The sequence below is a fragment of the Elephantulus edwardii genome, unplaced genomic scaffold (assembly GCF_000299155.1).
Source record: "Elephantulus edwardii isolate Elephantulus edwardi_28Jun2011 unplaced genomic scaffold, EleEdw1.0 scaffold00140, whole genome shotgun sequence".
Lineage (NCBI taxonomy): Eukaryota > Metazoa > Chordata > Mammalia > Macroscelidea > Macroscelididae > Elephantulus > Elephantulus edwardii.
This window is the reverse complement of record NW_006399890.1, coordinates 4837952-4859166: the sequence shown is the minus strand read 5'-3', so window position 1 is coordinate 4859166 and position 21215 is coordinate 4837952. Positions and strand designations below refer to the sequence as shown.

At 39.1% G+C, this 21215-nt stretch overlaps 1 protein-coding gene across 2 annotated transcripts; it reads left to right on the top strand.

Annotated features, from left to right (window-relative positions):
* Nucleotides 1-5824: 5824 nt before the first annotated feature.
* Nucleotides 5825-19603, top strand: CDKN3 (cyclin-dependent kinase inhibitor 3). Of its 2 annotated transcripts, XM_006894349.1 has the most exons (8): nt 5825-5833; nt 11305-11387; nt 12174-12229; nt 12951-12995; nt 14227-14449; nt 14878-14909; nt 16918-17021; nt 19485-19603. In XM_006894349.1, exons 1-8 carry the CDS (start codon nt 5825-5827, stop codon nt 19569-19571), a joined length of 639 nt encoding a protein of 212 aa, XP_006894411.1. In that variant the 3' UTR covers nt 19572-19603. The 2 variants fall into 2 exon arrangements, with proteins under 2 accessions (XP_006894411.1, XP_006894412.1); XM_006894350.1 differs by lacking the exon at nt 12174-12229 and having other exon boundaries at nt 11305-11323; nt 19485-19595.
* The last annotated feature ends 1612 nt before the right edge of the window (nt 19604-21215 follow it).

The following is a 21215-nucleotide window of genomic DNA, read 5'->3' as shown; positions in this document are numbered from 1 at the left end:
GATGCTCTAGTCCTTGGAAAAAGACATCCTACTTTCTGTAAGTAAACGGAGTAAGTAGAGGGTCAGCGGAAGAGAAGACTCTTAGTGAGATGGATTGACACAGTGACTGCAACGACAGGTTTGAGCACAGTAGATTGTGAGCATGGGGTAGGATTGGGCAAGGTTTAGATTTATTGTAACAGAGTTGGAGTCAACTTGATAGCATTTAGCAACAACAACAAATACTAGTATGTACCTCAAAATCCCTCAGATGATTATAAGTGCTGTTGACTATGACTCAAATGTGTTTTAAGTTGGGGACTACCTATATTACATATTTCTTCGTGTTTCTACTTCTGATTTTAACTATTAAGTGGCAATTAGTAAAATCACGGCTCTGACAATGGCATAGGAAACCTGGCCAGATAGTGGCATAGTAACCAGAAATTTAAGCTCATCAGGGATCAAAGTCTGGACCACCTTATCAGGAGAACAACCCAGGCCAGCAGAAGTATGTCAGTAGAGGGTTGTTGTTGTTGTTGCTGTTGTTGATTGTCATCGAGTCAATCATAACTCATAGCAACCCTATGAAAAAAGGTCTAAAGCCCCTCTACAACTATCAACATTTATCAAAGTTTATACGGTTTCTGGAAGCATATATCTACTTGGGTGGGAGTTCTCTTTAAAGTATATTCCCAGTAGTGGAATTCTTGGGCCAAACGATATTTCTATTTCCAACTTTTCGAGAAAGCGCCATACTGCTTTCCATAGTGGTTGCACCATTTTACACTTCCACCAAGAGTGAATAAGGGTTCCAGTTACTACATAACCTTACCAGCATTTGTTGTTTGCTGCTCTTTTGAATTTTGCTATTGTTACTGGAATGAGATGATATCTCATAGTAGTTTTGATGCATCTCTCTTAGAGCTCGGGTTTTTGAACATTTCTTTATGTGTTTGCTCTCCAGTAAATGTCTTCTTTGGTGAAGTGTCTGTTCATGTTCTGTGCCCATTTTTCAGCTGGGTTGTTTACCTTTGTCTTGTTGTGGTGCTCGAGTGTTCTATAAACTCTATATATAAGTCCCTATTGAGACATGTCATTACCAAATATTTTTTTCCCAGTCTGTGGCTTCCCTTTTTATCCTGTTGGAGAAGTTTTTGAATGTGCGTAGGGATTTGATTCTTAGAAGGTCCTATTCATCTATTTTATACTCTCCTGGCTGTAGGGTTTTCAGGATGCTTGGAAGACTGTTTATGTTGTGAATTAGGCTTCTAGAGTTTTTCCAAACTTTTCTCTAATGAAATTTATAGTCCTTGGTTTTAGTCCTAGGTCTTTAATCCACTTTGAGTTGGTTTTTGTATATGTTTCAGGTGAGGGTCTTGCTTGAGTTTTCTGCAGATGGTTTTCCAATTTTGCCAGCACCATTTGTTAAAAAAGCTGTTATTTCCCCACTTAACTGATCTCATCCCCTTGTCAAAAATTAGTTGACCATAGGTAGATGGGCTGATTTCTGGGTACTCAATTCTATTTCATTGATCTGTGTGTCTGTCATTATACCAGTACCATGCTGTCTTGACCACCAAGGCAGTGTAGTAGATTTGAAATCAGGGAGTGAGATGCCTCCTACCTTGTTTCTTTTTAAGGAGTGCTTTGCTTATTGGGGGCCTCTTTCCATTCCAAATGAAATTAGAGATTGCCTTTTCCATCTCATTGAAAAATGGAATTGGTATTTGTATTGGGATTGCATTGAACATGTAGATTGCCTTTGGTAGGATTGTCATTTTCACAATTTTATGTATAAAGTGTTGATCTTGTTTCTTGCCATGTAGAGGTCTTGGCTAGGCCATGCAAGGAAGATGACTTAGTCCAACTTGATAAAGCCAATATCCTTGGTGTACAGACAGAAACACTGGCACATATTCAGTCCATATTTCTGGATCAGTCTGTGTAGCTTTGAGCACACACGGCAAGAGCAGGAACCCTGGCCAAATTTCCTGGGTGACTCCATAGAGCTGCTGGTGACTCATCTTGCTTGGAGGGAAGCACCAAGGTAAAAAGCCATTTTTATAATAGCTGTCCAGCCACCTGATTGGAAGAGATCCATACTCATTCACATTCTCAAGAAAGGTGATCCAACAGAATGTGGAAATTATTGAACAATAACACATGCAATAGCACAATAGCACATGCAAGTAAAATATTGCTGAAGGTCATTTAAAAATGGGTAGAACAGTTTCTCCACAACCTCGCCAGTATTTGTTGCTTGCTGTTCTGTTAAATTTTGCTATTTTGACTGGGGTGAGATGATATCTCATAGTTGTTTTAATTTGCATCTCTCTTAGGGCTAGGGATTTTGAGCATTTCTTCATGTGCTTGTTAGCCATCTGAATGTCGTCTTCAATGAAGTGCCTGTTCATATCCTGTGCCCATTTTTCTATTGGATTATTTCCCTTTATCTTGTTGTGGTGCTCAAGTATTTCATAAATTCTGGATATAAGTCCCTTATCTGATATGATATTACTAAATACTTTTTCCCAGTCGGTGGCTTTCCTTTTTACCCTGTTGGAGAAGTTTTTGAATGTGCGTAGGGATTTGAGTCTTAGAAGAGCCCATTCATCTACTTATCTTCTCCGGTTGTAGGTTTTTCAGGAAACTTGGATGATTGTTTATGTTGTGGATTAGGACTTCCAGTATTGTTCCTAGCTTTTCTGTAATGAAGTTTATAGTCCTTGGGTTTAGTCCTAGGTCCATGATCCACCTTCAGTTGGTTTTTGTGTATGGAGTGACGTGTGGGTCTTTCTTGAGTTTTTAGCAGATACTTTTCCAATTTTGCCAACGCCATTTGTTAAAAAGGCTGTTGTTTCCCCACTTGACTTATTTCATCTCCTTGTCAAAAATCAGTTGACCATAGATAGATGGGCTGATCTCCGGATTCTCAATTCTGTTCCATTTATCTATGTGTCTGTCATTGTACCCACATGGTCCAATTCCTTTGCATAGTCAATAACACACAAATAGACATTCTTCTGATATTCTCTGATTTCACCCGAACTCATCTGACATTAGCAATGATATCCTTGGAGCCTCTTCTAAAGCCAGCTTAAACTTCAGGTAGTTCTGTCTCAATGTACTGTTCTACCCATTTGAAAAAAACAAACAAACAAAAAAAACAACTCTGGAGAACATTATGCTGAGTGAAATACCCCAGTCACAAAAGGACAAATATTGCATGGTGCCACTGTTGTAAAAGAGGACTGACCTTGGGGTTGGGGAGAGACTGAGTAAGATGGGTTGAATAATGTATACTGCACTGAAACAGAGGAAGGAGAAAATTGTTTAAAAGAGAAATGTGTTTAGGTATTTCTGTCATGACAGGAGTCTAGAGCGGTGGCTACATGGTGGAGTGGACCTGGGAGAGGGTTTGTAAAACAATGAAAGAATTTTTCTTTTACTTTTCCAAGAGGGTAGTGTTCTGGGGGGTGGGAGGAGAGGCTTGGGAGGGGAGAAATGTGCAACAATGAATGAATGGAAATGCAAAGCCTCTGTAAATTTTTACTGAAATTAATAATAAATTTAATTTTTTTTAAATGGGTAGAACAGTACATTGAGACAGAACTACCTGAAGTTTAAGCTGGCTTTAGAAGAGGATCCAAGGATATCATTGCTAATGTCAGATGAGTTCAGGTGAAATCAGAGAATATCAGAAGAATGTCTATTTGTGTGTTATTGACTATGCAAAGGAATTGGACTATGTGGGCCATAAAAAACTATGGTAAACATTGAGAAGAACAGAAATCACAGAACACTTATTTATGCTCACATGAAACCTACACCTCCACCAAGATCCTTTTGTCTAAACATAGCAAGAGAACATTGCATGGTTTGGAATCAGGAAATACGTACATCAATGCTGTATCCTTTCTCCATATCTATTCAGTTTGTATGCTGAGCAAATCATTCGAGAAGCTGGACTCCATGAAGAACAATGTGGCATCAAGATTGAACAAAGGCTTATTTACAACCTGTGTTATGTAGAAGACACAACTTTGTTGAAAGTGAGGAGGACTTAAAGCGCTTGTTGCAGATCAGACTACAGTCTTCAATATGGATTATATCTTAACATTAAGAAGACAAAAATCTTTACCACTGGATCTATAGACATCATGATGTTGCTGTTGTTGTTAAATGCCGTTGAGTTGTAGACAACTCATAGCAACCCTATGAATGAAAGACCTGAACATTTTTATAACTTTGATCATTTCTCCACGTTCATAGAGTTTTAAGAGGCAAGTTATTTCAGAAGTGGATGCCACTCCAGCTTCAAGTTTGTTTTAATCGGGCCACCAAACACTGTCCACCATGGGTAGCCATTATTGCATTTGACACATCAGTGTCACAGTATTTAAAATCACCACCTTTGGCTTGGTAGCTTAATTTCCTATGCACCAGGCCTAAGAGCTGTCTCTATGTAACATCATATTGTTGTTGTTGTTGTTATGTGCCATTGAGTCGCTTGCGACTCATAGCGACCCCATGTACAAAAGCCCTAAATCCTGCTCTATCCTGTGACAACCTCACCATCTCCAACACACCTACTCTCACCACCGCAGTCACTGAATCGATGCATCTTATTGAGGATCTTCCTCTCCTGCACTGACCCTCCACTCTCCCAAACATGATATCCTTCTTTAAGAATTGGTCCCTCCTTGAAACATGCCCAAAGTATGTCAGACGAAAGAAAATATTGAAATTGTCAACGATTTCATTTTACTGGGATCCACAATCAACATCTTTAGTACCAGTAGTTAGGAGCTCAGGAAGCATATTCCACTGGGAAAGTCTGCTGTTCGAAACTTTTCCAAATTACTGAGAAGCAATGATGTCAGTTTGAAGACTAAGATGTGCATGAATCAGGCCATGGTCTTTTCAATCATTTTCTGTATCGTTGAGAGATGGACAAGGATAAGGATGACAGAAGAATCAATACCTCTGAGTTGTGATATACCGCCAATCCCATGGACTGTCAAAAGAACAAATACGTCTTGCAGAAAAAGGCCACCAAGTTGCTCCCTGGAGGCAAGGATGGAAGCAAGCTTCATCTCACTTACTTCGGTCATGTTGTTAGTATTCCTTGGAAAGGGAAATAATAATATTATAAATATAAATATAAAATTATTATTATTAATATTATTGTGCTGGTTCAAGGAAAGAGAAGAAGACCCTCAACCAAATGGCTTGACATAGTGACTACAGCAATGGGCTGTGCAAAATGATGAAAATGGTACAGGACAGGTGAGAGTCCAGATCTGTTCTTAATAGCGTTGCTATGAGTCTCGAGGGCTCCTAACAAGAAGTCTGGATTTTAATTCTCTTAAGAAAGACAATCCCTTTAATAAAAGAAACAAACACAAACTCCCTACTTTGCTACCACTCTAAAACCCTGCTAGAGAAGAAAAAGGTACCCTCTCCCTTGTGCCCAAGGTGCAGGGACTGACATTACTACCTCGTCCCACCCCCACAACCCCGCCCCGCGGTCCGAGCTCTCAACTGGCTAGAGAGCATCCTTCCAGCCAATCATGATAAACAGCCCCCCCCCCCTCCCGCGCGTCTTTCAAAGGCTTTCTAGGAACCAATGAGCAGTTAAAAGACCAAGCCAAGCCTCGGAGGCGGAGTAGAAAATAGAGGGAGGGTATGATTGGTTCCTACAAGACGTTGCGCCCCACCTCACAGAAGAGTTTACCAATGAGCTGAGGGCAGGGCGGGTTCGGCTCGACTCTGGACAGCTAGTGAGACGCTGGTAGAGCAGAGGAGGCGGCGGCCGGGTCAGGGATCGATGTGACCAGTGATGAAGCCGGTGAGTCGAGCGAGGCCGGGGCTTAGAGATGCGAAGCCACACGAATAGGAGAGGGCCAGAGGCCAGTATTTGGGCCAGGTGGCAGCACAACACCTGGTTGAGGCGTCACTCAGAAAGTAACTGTGCCGTGGGTCGGGGAGGTGGCTCCCCGAGAATCTCGATGAACTATGTTTCCTTAGGAGAGAAACCCCGCAGATATAGGATGGTGATGGGCAAGGGGAAGATGGACATTTACTGCGTCTTGGTCTTGCGGAGAGAGCTTAAGCTTGTTTTTTCAGAAGAATTTTGAGTTTAGCCAGCCTCAGTGAGCTGAGGTTGCATGATCTGCTCAGCACGAATGAAGCAACCTTCATCCTGGTAGGGAGAACTTGCAATATAACTGCTACACCCTGTCCTCATCTCCCAGGCCTACCCTGTCACTTTACCCATTTGCGTGGGTTTAAGATCACTGATCTCCATTAACTACTACCAGGGTTGACAACCTATTGAAAAGATATTCTTTGGGATTGAGTTGATACAACACTAGATAGATAGACTTTAAGACTTCGTTCATCACCCCGAAGTCTGAACCGACCCATACCTGACCCTCTGGTGGGTTTTCAAAGGCTGAAAATTGCAAGAAAGAAGCTTGCTCTTATTTCTCTGGCGGAGCCTTTAGTAGAGTCGAATAGTGGATTAACAAAACAACTCCCTACAGACTACATCACCAAAGCTCTCCAGATAATCGATCCCGTGCAACTCAAACCCACAGCCTAATGTGGTTCTGTATTGTAATCTTCCAGTAACACACAGGACCATTATAGAACACAGCTTCAGAGCTAGAAAGGACATTAGATGGCTGCACCTGCCAATCCCGGTGTTTCCAGGGAGAAGATGTCAGCTGTCTTTCCCTCCTGGCCTCTGGCAGCCCTGCATTCACCCCTTCCAGGGACAGGAGTAATAAATGACCCCGAGCTTTGGGAAGAATGCAGCACATGTAGTTCAGCCCTTTATTTTTCTTCTACCTATCTGCCTGACTGCAGAGAATGCCTTCTGGTCAACTCCCCGCCCTGCCTGGGGGGTTGTATCACGGCCTGTGATTCAGTGGACCCATCTCCTGATGGAGTTAAAAATGAGTCCCAGGCGACTCGATGGCACATAACAACAACAATTGGCTGTCATTTTAAAGCTACAGCTTCTATTTGGCACTCAGCAATATACATTAACCTCTAAAGCCTCTCCACTGTCTTCTTTATTGGTTTCAACAAGGAATTGAGAGAAAACTGGTTTTGTTGTCATGTGCCATCGAATCGCTTGAGACTCATAGCAACCCTATGCACAACAGCCCTAACCCTGCTCTATCCTGTGCCAATCTTATTGTCTCTGACAAACCTACACCCATCTCCCCAATCACTGAATAGATTCATCTCACCAAAAGTCTTCCACTCCTGCACTGTCCCACCACCCTCCCAAGCATGATGTCCCTCTCCAAGGATGGGTCCCTCCTGCAACATGCTCAAAGTATATCAGACGAAGCTTCAGAATCCTTGACCCCAAGGAGCAGCTTGGTTTTACCTTCTCTTTAATCTGTTTGATCTCTTAACAGCCCATGGTATACTCACTACACCACAGCTCAAAGACATCAATGCTTCTATCACCTCTAGTCATTGTCCAGCTCTCTGATGCATAGCAAGTGATGCACCTTAATTTCCAGACTGACATAATTGTTCTGACTTTCCCAATGAAGTTTGTCTTTTTATTTCCTGGCTGCTGGTGCCAAGAGTGTTGATTGTGGAGCCAAGTAAACTGAAGCTGTTTACAATCTCAATCTCTTCACCGTCCATCACAAAGCTGAAATCAGCCCAGTGGTGAGAATCTTTGTTTTGTTGATATTGAGCTTCAATCCATATTTAAGTCTGCAGCCCTTGACCTTCTGCAGCAAGTGCTTTAGTTCCTCCTCCATTTCAGCAAGCAGGGCTGTGTCATCTGCATAATGAAGATTGTTGATGAGTCTTCCTCCAATCCTGATGACAAATTTCTCCTCATAGAACCCAGCCTCCTGGATAAATTCAAGAGACACTTGCCATAGCATAAAAAACTGGCAGCAGCTTGACACACTTGGAATCACAGAAGCCCAGAAAGCTTGAGATATAAACTATCATATCAAGGGCTGGAGAGCGGGAGATAGGTGTTGAAGAGAGTAGGTGGGAGTAAAAGGGAATACTGGTGGAACAGGGAAATGGGTGGGTCAAGACACATGTGTCAAGGGCAAGGGCCACTGAATCGATCAGTTATTTCTACAATTGGGGAAATATCTTTCATTTGCTCTTTTCTGTAAAATGCTTGTCAGATACCCCTTTCTCAAAAAGTTGCAAACAGAAATACCATTTGACCCAGCAATTCCACTACTGGGAATACACCCTTAAGAAACCATAACTGCCATCCAGGCAGATATATGCACACCCACATATACTTTGTTCACAATAGCAAGAAGCTGGAAACAACCTAAGTGCCCATCAACAAACGAATGGATAGAGAAGCTGTGGTATATTCACACAATGGAATACTATGCTGCATTGAAAAACAAGGAACTCATGAAATATATTATTCAAAATGGGTGGCCTTGGAGGACATTATGCTGAGTGAAATATCTCAGTCACAAAAGGACAAATAATGCATAGTGCCACTGTTGTAGAATGGGACTGACATCAGGGTTGGGTTGAGACTGAGAAAGATGGTATAAATTATGTATACTGCATTGAAACAGATGAGGGAGAGAACTGTTTAAAAGTGATATTTGCTTGGCTCCACAGTCAACACTCGGCACCAGTAGCCAGGAAATTAGAAGATGTATTGCCATGGGAAAGTCTGCTGTTAGGGACCTCTCCAAAGTACTGAAAAGCAATGGTGTCTCTTTGGAGATTAAGGTGCGTCTGATATAGGCCACGATCTTTGCTATCACTTGTTATGCATCAGAGAGTTGGACAACATCTAAGGAGGATAGAAGGAGAATTGATGCCTTTGAGATGTGGTGCTGGAGAAGAGTATTGAGGGTACCATGGACTGCTAGAAAAACAAACAGATTCATCCTGGAAAGGGTCAAACCAGGCTGCTCCTTGGAGGCAAGGATTTTAAGGCTCCGTCTAACATACTTTGGACATGCTGCAAGGAGCCACAGGTCCTTGGAGAGGGACATCACGCTTGGGAGGATGGAGGGACAGCTCAGAAGGGGAAGTCCCTCTATGAGGTGGATTGATTCAGTGACTGGGGTAATTGGGATGGGTGTTTCAGAGACAGTGCGATTGGCACAGGACACAGCAGAGTTTAGGGCTGTTGTACATAGGGTCGCTATGAGTTGCAAGCGACTCGACGGCACATAACAACAACAACTATAGTCATGACAAGAGTCCAGTATGAAGGCTGCATAGTGGAGTATAATGGGGGGGGGGGAATTGTACACCAGTAAAAGAATAATTTTTCTTTTACTTTTCAAAAAGAAGAGCGATCTGGGGGAGAGGGGTGGGCAGGGAGAAAAATGAAGCAATGAATGAATGAAAATCCAAAGTCTCTGTAAACGTTCATTAAAATTAATAATTAAAAAAATGCTTGTCAGATACTGTTCTAAATCTGAGCATTCAGATTAAGACAGACTAGGAAGAAGGATTGGCCATCCACTTCCAAAATGGCAGGCCTTTGAAAACCTTATGTACAATAGACCACACTTAGACTAGCAGAGAGGGCAACTGAGTAGGAGCCCTCCAGGATGGAAACAGAGGAGGAGGAACACTAAGCAGACACTAGTAATTGGCACATGGAACATGAGAACCATGAATGTAGAAAAATTAGATATTTTTAAGGAAGAAATGGAAGGCATAAATATTGACATATTAGGTATTGACGAGATGAGATGGACTGGCATGGGGCATTTTGTGTCAGAGGATCATATGATCTACTATGCTGGAGGTGAAAAGGTGAGGAAAAATGAGGTTGCTTTCATAGTTTAAAAAGTCATTAGATCTGTCTTAACATACAATATTGTGACAGGATAATATCCATAAGCATACAAGAAGTCCAGTGAATACCACTATCATTCAGATATATACACCAACAACCAGAGCCAAAGAAGAGGAAATAGAAGAGTTCTACCAACTTTTGCAGTCAGAGATCAACTGACCATGCAATCAAGATGCATTAATAATAATGGGTGACTGGAATGCAAAAGTTGGGAAGAGAAAAAAAGGATTAGTAGTTGGAAAACATGGGCTTCATGACAGAAATTAAGCTGGATATAGAAAGATAGAATTTTGCACAATCGATTTATTCATTGCAAATGTTTTATAAGAAACATAAATACAAGTTATACATATGGCTTTCACCTGATAATATGCATGGGAATCAGATCCATTACATCTGTGGAAAGAATTGCTGGAGACAAGAAATAGGTACTATTCATTAATTCTTTAAAACCACATCAGGGGAGTTCTGGTGGCCGAAGTGGGTGAGCAGTTGTGCTGCCAACCCGAAGGCTCAAATCTACCAGGTGCTCCGCAGGAGAAAGATGGGCAACCTTCTTGCAATTTACTGCCTCTAAAATCCACTGGAGAGTCGCTATAAGTCAGTTCCGACTCAGTGGCACGTGACAATTACACTGCCTCATGATCGAATTCCAATTCCTTAGGTGAAGCATAAAGGGTTTCATTTCAATCTCTCTAGGCCAGTATTCCCTCAACCATGGTGTATGTAAGTTGTGTTATGAAGGATCTAAAAAACCTCTCACTGACATCAAGTCACAATCAACTTATAACTAAACTCCACTTGGTTTTCTGAGGCTGTAAATCGCACCCTAGCGAGATCGCTCATCTTTTGGGGAGCCCAGATAGACTCATACTGCCTTTGGACTAGTAGCTCAACTGTCTACAGACTACACCACCAGAGTGTAACTTCTCCAGCTTCATCTCCTCTATCTTTGCTGTGGTATCAGAGCTCCTGAATGCACTCTCATACTTCCACTGTTTCTTTAATTGCTCAGTTGCCTACAAACCTCCTATCCATTTACCAAACATCTAGGTAAAACATCTCTTTTAATACTTATACTGTCTTTAAACTAGTACACATCTGGTCCCTCCAACTATATTGAAGGCGGATTATTTTATGGATCTTTTTCTCCAGAGCTTGGCTCAAGAAAGCTTTGTGAACAACTGCATAAATCTCCTCAGTTGATAGTTAGGGGAAACCGATCCAGAATAAACTTAGAATTAACTTGTCCAAGAGCCAGGACCAGAAACCAGGTCTCTTGGTTGCCAGTGCAACCCTCTTTCTACTGGCCAGAACTACAGTTATTAATAACATGTTAAGTCATTTATTATTGTTACTGCTTACCTGACACCTCAAATTGATCACTAAATAGCAACTGCAGTGTGTGTTTAAGGACTAACTATAGTTATAGGTAAATATTATTTATAATTATTTAACATAAGTGATTTTTTTTCAAGCCTATTTCATTGCAAACAAGTGAGTTTGACTCCTCAGATGAAGAGCCTATTGAAGATGAGCAGCCTCCAATTCAGATATCATGGTAAGTTAACATTCCTGATCAATGACATTTAAAAGAAATGTGTGCTTCATAATCTTTGTATAGTATGATGACATACTGAAAATACTTAGTGGTTCTCTTGTGCTGATTATATAATTTTTGGCCTTTAAAGGGTTTTCTAACACCATGGTTCATATACTTTGTACAGTACAAGTTTTACTTGTTTATTTTGGTTTTTTTGTTTGTTTGTTTTGTTTTGGGGCCTTCTTTATACACTAGGAAAACCCTAGTAGGAGAAAGTAAATAAATGGTAATGATAAGATTAGAGTGATCTTCTATTTAGTACCCAAATCTGCTAATTCTTTTACCACAGAATAATAATGTAAGGATGAGAAAATCACTCATTTAAGTCAAAATATAAAAAATCTTAGAACTACTTATCCTAACTAATGCATCTATAAACAGACTTAAAAAACACACTACACGGAAATAACAAGATTTCTATGTAAAATCTACTTCCAAAGTTTGGCATGTGACTTATGATTACACCATGTTTGCTACAACCAGCAATCAAATGCTTTCTCATCCCTGTAAATATAACCATCTCCCTTCTTAGGAAAGCGTATATATTCTGCACACATCAGTTACCATGAGTCTTAATCGACTTGACAATACATAACTATATATTATTGCTTTCTAGATACTATAAAAGTTTCATTGAAGACATACTAATTGGCAAGTGCCTATGTTGGTTGGGTTCTGAAATTCTGGTTCTAACTTTTCTAAAACAGAACCAAACTCAGTAATTTTCCCCCCTCTCATTTTCAGGTTACCCTTGTCTCAAGTGAACTGGTCTCAATTTCTTGGTTTATGTGCTCTTCCAGGTAGGTCACACTACAGTTGACCTCTCACTAATAATATTTAAAACAATATTTGTTGTCAGCTAACACAATATTTTATGTACTGAACGATAAGAGAATTTCACAGACTATCAGCCCTGGGGGAAGCACTTTTGGAAGCTATCATGGCAAAGTGTCCATAAGACATATAGCTTTAAACTCTTTAAACTTCCAAATCTGCATTCATAACTCTGCCTTTTTTCATTTATCTGTGCTAAGATATAAAAACTGGAGTATGATATAGCTAAAGGATAGAACCAAGTACTTGCTACAGAAAAGATACCAAAAAGAACCCTTGGATCAGTTGGAACCTATGAATCCCTTAATTAAATTCCCATTAAAGTAAAATTCACACTCAAAATGAAATTGATACATATGATCATGTAAAATATCTTTGCAAAGTAGCCATGTTGTTGTTGTTGTTAGGTGCAGCAGGGTCAAAAAGGACTCATGGTAAACCTGTTCTATTAAAACTTGCCCTACCCATGTCATCCTTATAATTTCTGGCATGATCAAGTCCACGGGTATAGTCACTGGGTCAGCCTCTCTCATTGTAAGCCACTTTCTCTTTTGCTTATCCTTAACTTCCCCCAGCGTATCTTTATCAGACCTAACTTTTCCAGCATAATAGTTATATATGCATCTAAATATGTTTATTAAATGTCACCAAAAACTGACTTTCTAACTTTCCTTATTATTATTATAGGTTGTAAATTTAAAGATGTTAGAAGAAATATACAAAAAGATACAGGTATGTGTAACATGAGAAAACCATATTTTTTAGTAACGCTGAAAATCTGTCAAAACAAATGAATAACTTACTCTTAACAACTAAATGTTAACTATTTTGTGAAAAACTGCATAGTCTAATACATAAGGAAGTATACATACATGAAAAGTAGAATCATTTACTTAAATATGGTATTACTTATTCTTGATTAGCATAGCTTTATTATACATATATACGGCACATGAGATCAACATATGTTTGAGGGGGAAGAAAATATGTAAATAAGAAAAATATGTAAATAAGAAACTGACATGTTGTGCTGGCCAAATATCTGAGCATACGTTACTTCTGACTGCAGTAGTAAAAATTAAGCCTAAAGAAGAACCTAGAGGTGATAGTGAAATTGTCCATCCCTCTCACAAGGTGGACAAGATGCAGAGTACTGATCTTTGCTTACCTGAGGATGTCCATGTCACTGGTCTCAAATTTAACACTACAGCTACACTGACCAATGCATGCCAATTTGGAATTTACGTTATTACACAATACTGTACTGACATATTTGGATTTCCAAAATATTTAAGCCAGTTAGCTTGAAATGTCTCAAGTCTAATTGCTGTTGCTGTGATGTGCCATCAAGACAGAACCAACTCATGGTTGACCCTCTAGCAAGTTTTCCAGAGGCTGTAATTCACATGGGAGACTACCCATCCTTCTCCTGCAGAGCAACTGGTGGATTCAAATTGCATACCCTTCCTTGGGTTGGCAGCCCATCTCCTTACCTAGACCACCAAGCCTACAAATATCCTTATAATATACTAAAAAAAAACCACCTCAAAACCACCCACACATTTATACACACATATGCACACACAGAGCTTTATGCTAATTGAGATTTAAAAAAAAATCTTTAAGAGGGAGATTGAAGGCAGCTAATCAAATAGATGACTTTTATAGTATTTGTGACAATTTTTGTTTTAGACAGGTCCTCACAATGACGTGGAATTTCCATTTAGAGAAAACTTCTAACAGAAAGCAAAATACAGTTTGAGTTATCAGTTCAAAACTCAATCTTGCACATTCTGGAAAGCCCTATATTGAAAACAGATCAACATTATTTTAGCTTATCAGTAAGCACTTCAAATTTGTAGGTTATCATTTGTTATTTACTCAGTTTAACTTAACCCCATATTCGCCCTCATGGCCATATTTAAATTTTTAATGCTTTGTGTGTATCTTGGTCTATTGACAGAAGAACTAAAGAGCTCTGGTATACAAGACATATTTGTTTTCTGCACTCGAGGGGAGCTGTCAAAATATAGAGTCCCAAATCTTTTGGACCTCTACCAGCTGAAGGGAATGATCACTCATCATCATCCTATCCCAGATGGCGGGACTCCTGACATAGCCAGCTGCTGTGAAATAATGGAGGAGCTTGCAGTCTGCCTTAAAAATAACCGAAAAACCTTAATACAGTACGTTCTTTTCTTCAAATGGTGCATGAATAGTGTCACAGTCAAAATCTGTCTTCTCAAATTATGGTTTGCTTATTTCTTACTGTCATAGTTTATTGGAAGGATTAAAATGAGATAATGCATTAAAAACACTAGCACAATGGTACAAAGTAAACATTCAAATATTTGCTATTGTTTTTAAAAATGCAGGGCAATAAATGAGTAAATGTGCAAAATTATAAAGTAGGGGTATAGGCTTTTGTTTTCTCTTCTTCTCTTTTCCTTTCGTCTTGTTACAATTTTGTTCCCCATAAAAGGATGGTATCATTCTTGTTATTACATATAGTAACACTTCACTTGTCAGTTTATGAACAGACAAAGGCAAGTCTTTTTAACTCTTGCTATGAAATTAAAATGCACTAACTTCCAAATTTATATTTTCCTTTCAGCTGTTATGGAGGACTCGGGAGATCTTGTCTTGGTAAGAAATGTATTTTCATTTTTGTTTTGAGCTTCAAAGTAGGCAAACTCCTGTTTGAGCCATATGCTCACTTTGCAAAACACAAGTCTACTTAAATCTCAGAGGATTATTTAAAGTCCTAAACCTATGCCACTTACAAAGCTTGGGTAGGAATAGGAGAGAGCTAGTATTATTTTGCAGATTCTACAAAACATAATTTATCACCTGTATTCTTGTTTTGTTTTCTGATGTTCTCCCTATGCAATTGTTATTATGCTGACAGCAACATCTATCTACCCATGGGTAACTAAAGTATGAAAACCAAAGTTGAGTCTTGTATGTATGTTAAATTTTAATGTTAAAAGACAATTAATGAGATGCCATTTTGTGCTTCAATAGACATTAATAAACATGAGAAAATATATCACAGAATGGGAAAAAATTTACAAATCACGTATCTAATAAAGGATTTGTACCTAAAGTAGAATTTTCCCCCCCTTTGGAAATGAATATTTATTATACTCTTTACTCAATAGCTCAAAATTTAACCTAAAACTATCTCATTATTTCAGTCCCAATTGTCCTAATACAATTATCATAGCCAAAGATATCAATTTATTTTCCCAACATCCTTAACAATATTTTATATTCCTTCTATAGTAAACATTATTCCTTTTATAGTAAACATAGATGAATTTATAACTGTTCCCATCATTCTAAAGTAGAATGCCTACAGCTCAAATTCCTACAGCTCAATAAGAAAATGGCCAAAAGCCCAAGTTTTAAACTGCAATCGATGGACTAGTCATTTCTCCAAGTAAGATATGTAAATGCCCAAACAAGCACATGAGAAGATGTCTAACATCATTAATCATCAGGGAAATACAATGCAAAACTGCAAAACAAAACTGTAATGAGATACCACTCCACACCTAGGACAGCTGGAATCAAAACGTCAGCATCACAGGTGCCATCAAGGATGCAAAGAAATTGGGGAAACTGGGCCTCTCGCACACTACTAGTGGGAATGGGAAATGGTGCAGCCATTTTCAAAAACAATCTGGCAGTTCCTCAAAAAAAGTTTATCTTAGTTACTAAATGATTCAACAGGTCTACTCCAAGGCACATAACCCAAAGAGAAATGAAAAGACATCCACACAAAAACTTGTATATCAATGCCTACAGCAGTTTTGTTCATATAGCCAAAAGATGGGGAAAACTCAGGGTCCACCAACTAAGAAGATAAGCAAAATATGGTATATCCACACCATGGAGTGTTGTTTATGTACCCTCAAGTCAGGAATGACCCATAGCTGACCTTCCAGCAGGATTTCAGAGTCAGCAATTCACAAGGGAGGTTGCTGCCCATGTTTCTTCTTCAGAGCAGCCGGTGCATTTGAATCGAGTGCCTTTGGGTTCGCAGCACAACTCTTTAGCATTTAGCCACCAGAGCAACTTATCAATTAAGAAGAAGATAAAATATGTCCACACAATGGAGTATTACTTGGAAATTTAAAGGAATGAAGTACTGCTACATGGTACAACATGGATGAAATTCCAAACATGCTACATAAAAGAAACTAGTCACAGAGGACCACATATTGTATGATTCCATTTATATAAAATGCACAGAATAAGCAAAGCTGTACAGCCAGAAAGATTAACACTTGCTTATGGCTGAGAGGATCAAGGGTCAGGTGATAGTTATGTGATACTGAGTTTCTTTTTGAGGTGATGAAAATGATGGTTGCACTCATCTGTGAATCTACTAAAAGCCACCAAATTATATACATTAGATGAATTAATTATAGACCAATAAAACTTTAAAAAATGAAATTAATGTGAAGCTTTAATTCAACCAGTTATTTTCATTCTTCCTTTCAAGCACACATACTAAGAAGCCTCAGACTTTAGCTGATTTTGAACAACTGCACCAAACTAGTCTTTTGCACCAACCGAAAGCTAATTAAATATCAAGTATTTTAACCTATCAGTATTACTTAGTATTCTTTTTCTGCCATGTTCCTAGTAGCCGCTTGTCTCCTCTTGTACCTGTCTGACACAGTGTCACCACAGCAAGCCATAGACAGTCTGAGGGAACTCAGAGGATCAGGGGCAATACAGACCATAAAGGTAGAGTGTGGCTGTCCTGCTTGGGTTGGGCTGAGGGTAGTTTCAAATGGACTGTAATATATAAACAAAAAGGCAATAAAATGAGAAATCTAAAAGACCATATACTTCAAATACTACTCACTGAGTTTCTAAAATTTATACTTAAATGTAACACTAATGTCTGCAAAAAGCTCACAATATTTCAAACAAAATAATGGTGGGGGGGACCCATTAGACTTATTGATTCTTCCTGGTTCTTTAAATGCTGAATTTTTGCCCCATTCAGTTCTAGGACTGGATCATCTGCTTATAAATGAGGTGGTTACTTATAACTTGGTAAATTTTTAGCCCAAAATATTTAATGAAGATCTTGTTATCTAATGAAAAATACTTCTAGATGAATGGCTATTACCCAATGAAAAGCAATGCTCATTGTTCGTTGTGGACAACCAAAGTAACATATTCTACACTTACTCTCCCTTTAACACCATGAAAGTATTAAAAGTTGTAATGACCCAAAGATGATACACCGACTTCTTAGCAACATGGCTGGGTTCCAAAGATTGGGTCATGATGTAAAGTCAGTGTTATATAAGGGAAGGGGGGTGCCCTATCTTTAGTAAACAGTGGCCCCTTGCCCCTCAGCACCACCTGTCCTGCTCTCTCATCTCAGGAAGTAGTGCAGTGGAGCCCTCCTCCCCACCATGCATGCCTTTATTATCACCAAAGATGGTAGTGGTCATGTTGCCCAGTGCCTGCCCCAGGAGGGAACCTCACTTATCCTGTCTACCCCTGCCCCACAGAGCCCCTTCATCATTCCTCCCACCTAATCCCACGGACCTCCCTAGCACCTTTGGGCCCGTCTGATCACTCCATGATCATCCAACATTACTCTCTGAGAAGGTGCAAAAAAGAACAAGAGAAGTGTCCTATAGTCTAGATAGCCTCAGTCCCTCCCATGGCCTGGTTCCAGCTAGGGCCTCCAGAACATCATTCAGGATGGCCCAAGGACCTAGCCCTGCCCATAGCCACATATGAGGCCAAGATCATTGGAAGTGTTGCCTGAGAATTGTTTTCAACATTATTTTAAATACAAAATGTCAAATGAAACCATTAATAAGTGATGTTAGGTGCCTTCATGTTGGAACCAACTCATAGCTGACCTAAAGTGGGTTTTCAGCTGTAGCCCACACAGGAAATTGTCCCCTTCCCTTGGAGCCGATGGTAGATTCAAACTGCCTGTCTTTGGGTTGTCAGTGCAATGCCTTACCACTAAGCCACCATTGTTCCCTTGATAAGGGATAGCAGGTCTGATATATTAATCATGTTACTGGAAAAGTTCTGCAAATGTCAATTAGAGATTTGTAAAGCAAATGTCTTTCTTTCCAAAGCACCAACTCTGCTTTAGGGCTGTACCCTCAAACAGGATGCACAAAATCCCCAGTTTTTGGGCAGCACCTAGAATCCAGCTTCCTAGGGTTAGCAGGATAACAAGTACAGTGTACAATGAATTACTGTAGTAATTGATAAACTCACCCAAGCAGCTTCCTTCTTGGGGTCATTCACAAAATAATCCGTACTATGCCCACTTCCTAATAGTACCTCTCTGTCTCTGAAAAGGTTCTGAAAACCACAAACTCCCCTTTTCATTTGACACCATCAAATGATTCTTCAAATCCAAGTTCAAATCCCTTCTCTTTGAAATACCACAGCTAATGTGTATGTACATCTAGGAAGTATTCCTCAGGCTTGCAGATCATTAAGCCCGTATTAGCACTGGCTGTCAACATAGTACCTTTACGTTCTTCAGCCTTCCGCATGTTTTACGTCTCTGTCAATGGAAGTTAGCAGAATGCAGTTTTACCTACTCAATAATGATATGAAACTAGATTGTTGGCACAAAAAGAATATCCTCTGGGAAGATACTAAAACACCAAACATATTATTTAAAGCTTTCAGTTTGCTTGTCTGTTAGGGCAGTGACAGGCTTTTGTTTGCTTTTACTATTGCCTGTTACGAAAGCTGTCCCAAATGGATTACATCACCACAAAAAAAAACCAGAAAACTAGGGCTCGTAAGAGGGAAAAAAACAGAATTTTTTTTTTATTATACCACTGTTAACTGCTATCAAAAGTGCCCTCGCCTCTCACTTTAGCTCTTGGGGGGAAAAAGATTAGCAACAATAATGCATTCTGTACTATTTTATCTTGTTAGGTCCTGCCAGGAAAAGGAAGATTTTGCTGACTTAACATTTACCTGTGTTTCATGTTGCCTTCTGATTTATTATCGTTATATAGTTTTCACATCATGTACGGAGTTTTAGTAAAACATAAAAAGCTTCTCCATAATGCAAATGCTTTTTCACCCAAAAGGATGTAAAACTGATCTTGCAAATACTGATTTTTGATTCTTGCTCTTTATTGTGACTACTTTGGGAATTCCTTTTCAACAAGATATTTCAACTTTTCTTCACTTTTTTTTCAGCAATATAATTATCTTCACGAGTTCCGGGAAAAACTAGCTGCACATCTGTCTTCAAGAGAATCACTATCAAGATCTGTATCTAGATAAAGAATTTCAAATAGTATAACCATGTCTGAAATCTAATCATTCTCTAATGTGAGAATTATCAACTTGAATGTCAAGTATATTGCAAATACTCCTAAAGCTTTTATTGACAAATTTCATTGTGTGTGTCTCTCATCTCTCAGAAGGGAAGGATACAAAAAAACTGCTGTACAATTGTCATTTTTTAAGACAAGCACTTGGTTCTCTAGTGTAATTTACCTGACAGGAATGCTGACAAGTTTATTAAATGAAGTTCAAATTCCTGTTTCTAAAATTCTTGTTATTACACCTTATTTTACTATTTCTAACTGCTATGTATTCCTCTCCTATCCCTCCACTCTTCCAAGGATGAAGTCCTTCTCCAAGGACTGGCCCTTCCTGGAAACATGTCTAAAGTATGCGAGACAGAGCTTCACAATCATTGCCTTGAAGGAGCAGCTTGATTTTACCCTCTCTAGGACAGACCTGTTTGTTCTCTTAGCAGTCCATGGTGTATGTTCAATACTCTTCTCCAGCACCACAAGTCAAAGGCATCGATTCTTCTTCTATCATTCTTAGTCATTCTCCAGCTGTCTGATGCATAGCTAATAATTGCAAAGACTATGGCCTGATCAGTCACACCTGAGTTTTCAGACTGACAATGACATTGTTGTTCTTCAGCACCCCAGAGAGGTTCCTCCGGATTTTCCCAATGTAATTCATCTTTTGATTTCCTGACTGCTGGCACCAAAAGTACTGATGTAGAATCAAGCAAACTGAAATTGTTAACCACTTCAATTTCTTCTCCATCTATCATGATGCTGCCAATTGGCCCAGTGGTGACAATCTTTTTTCCCCCTGTATGTTCAGCTTTAGTGTATATTGAAGACTGCAGTCCTTGACCCTCTGAAGTAAATTCTTCAGGTCCTCCTCAGTTTTAGCAAGCAAGGTTGTGTCCATTCTTGTCCATCTGCGTAACGCAGCTTGCTGACGAGTCTTCCTTAAATTTTATATTAATTATCACCCAATATAAATACACACCATATCCATGAATATTGAGGAAAATATTGGCATGGGTTAAAAAATCCTTAGATTTTTTAGATAGATGGTTAATCTATCAATTTTTTTAAATCTACACATTTTTCAATTTCCACTGTAAATGCTTGTTAAATCTTACACATTTAAACTAAACTATTCTGATAGTAGATATAAGGCCAAATATCAATTATCCCATAGCAGACTACTACTCAAACATAACTGTTCAGTTATGTTTAATGACATGTAATTCCTGTATTCTAGAGAAAGTAATCTGTTGAATGTATGTTAATATCCCCTAAAACAACAGAGGCAGGGAAACAATCTAGAGTCCTGGTCATACACAAGTCAGCGCATCATTTGAAGCTGAATTAACAAAGACTCAACCATTATCCATAAATTATGCAAAAAAATATTTGAGACCTTTTTTATTAAATATACAAAAGCAAAATCAAGCAAACTCTAAGGTATATATGCAGGATTATTTGAGGGTATTTTCTTTGGACAGTGGTACAGCACCAGTGAGGTTAATGTAGATTTTAACAAACCAGGAACACAGATAGCTAGCTACTTTCTAAGTTTCTTTTATTAGTTTTAAGATCAGCCTAGTCAAAATTGTAAGTTATTTTTCTT

Coding starts and splice junctions, on each gene's coding strand:
- CDKN3 (XM_006894349.1), top strand. Junction 12,230..12,950: donor TGGTTTATGTGCTCTTCCAG/GTAGGTCACACT, acceptor TTATTATTATAG/GTTGTAAATTTAAAGATGTT. Junction 14,910..16,917: donor ACTCGGGAGATCTTGTCTTG/GTAAGAAATGTA, acceptor CCATGTTCCTAG/TAGCCGCTTGTCTCCTCTTG.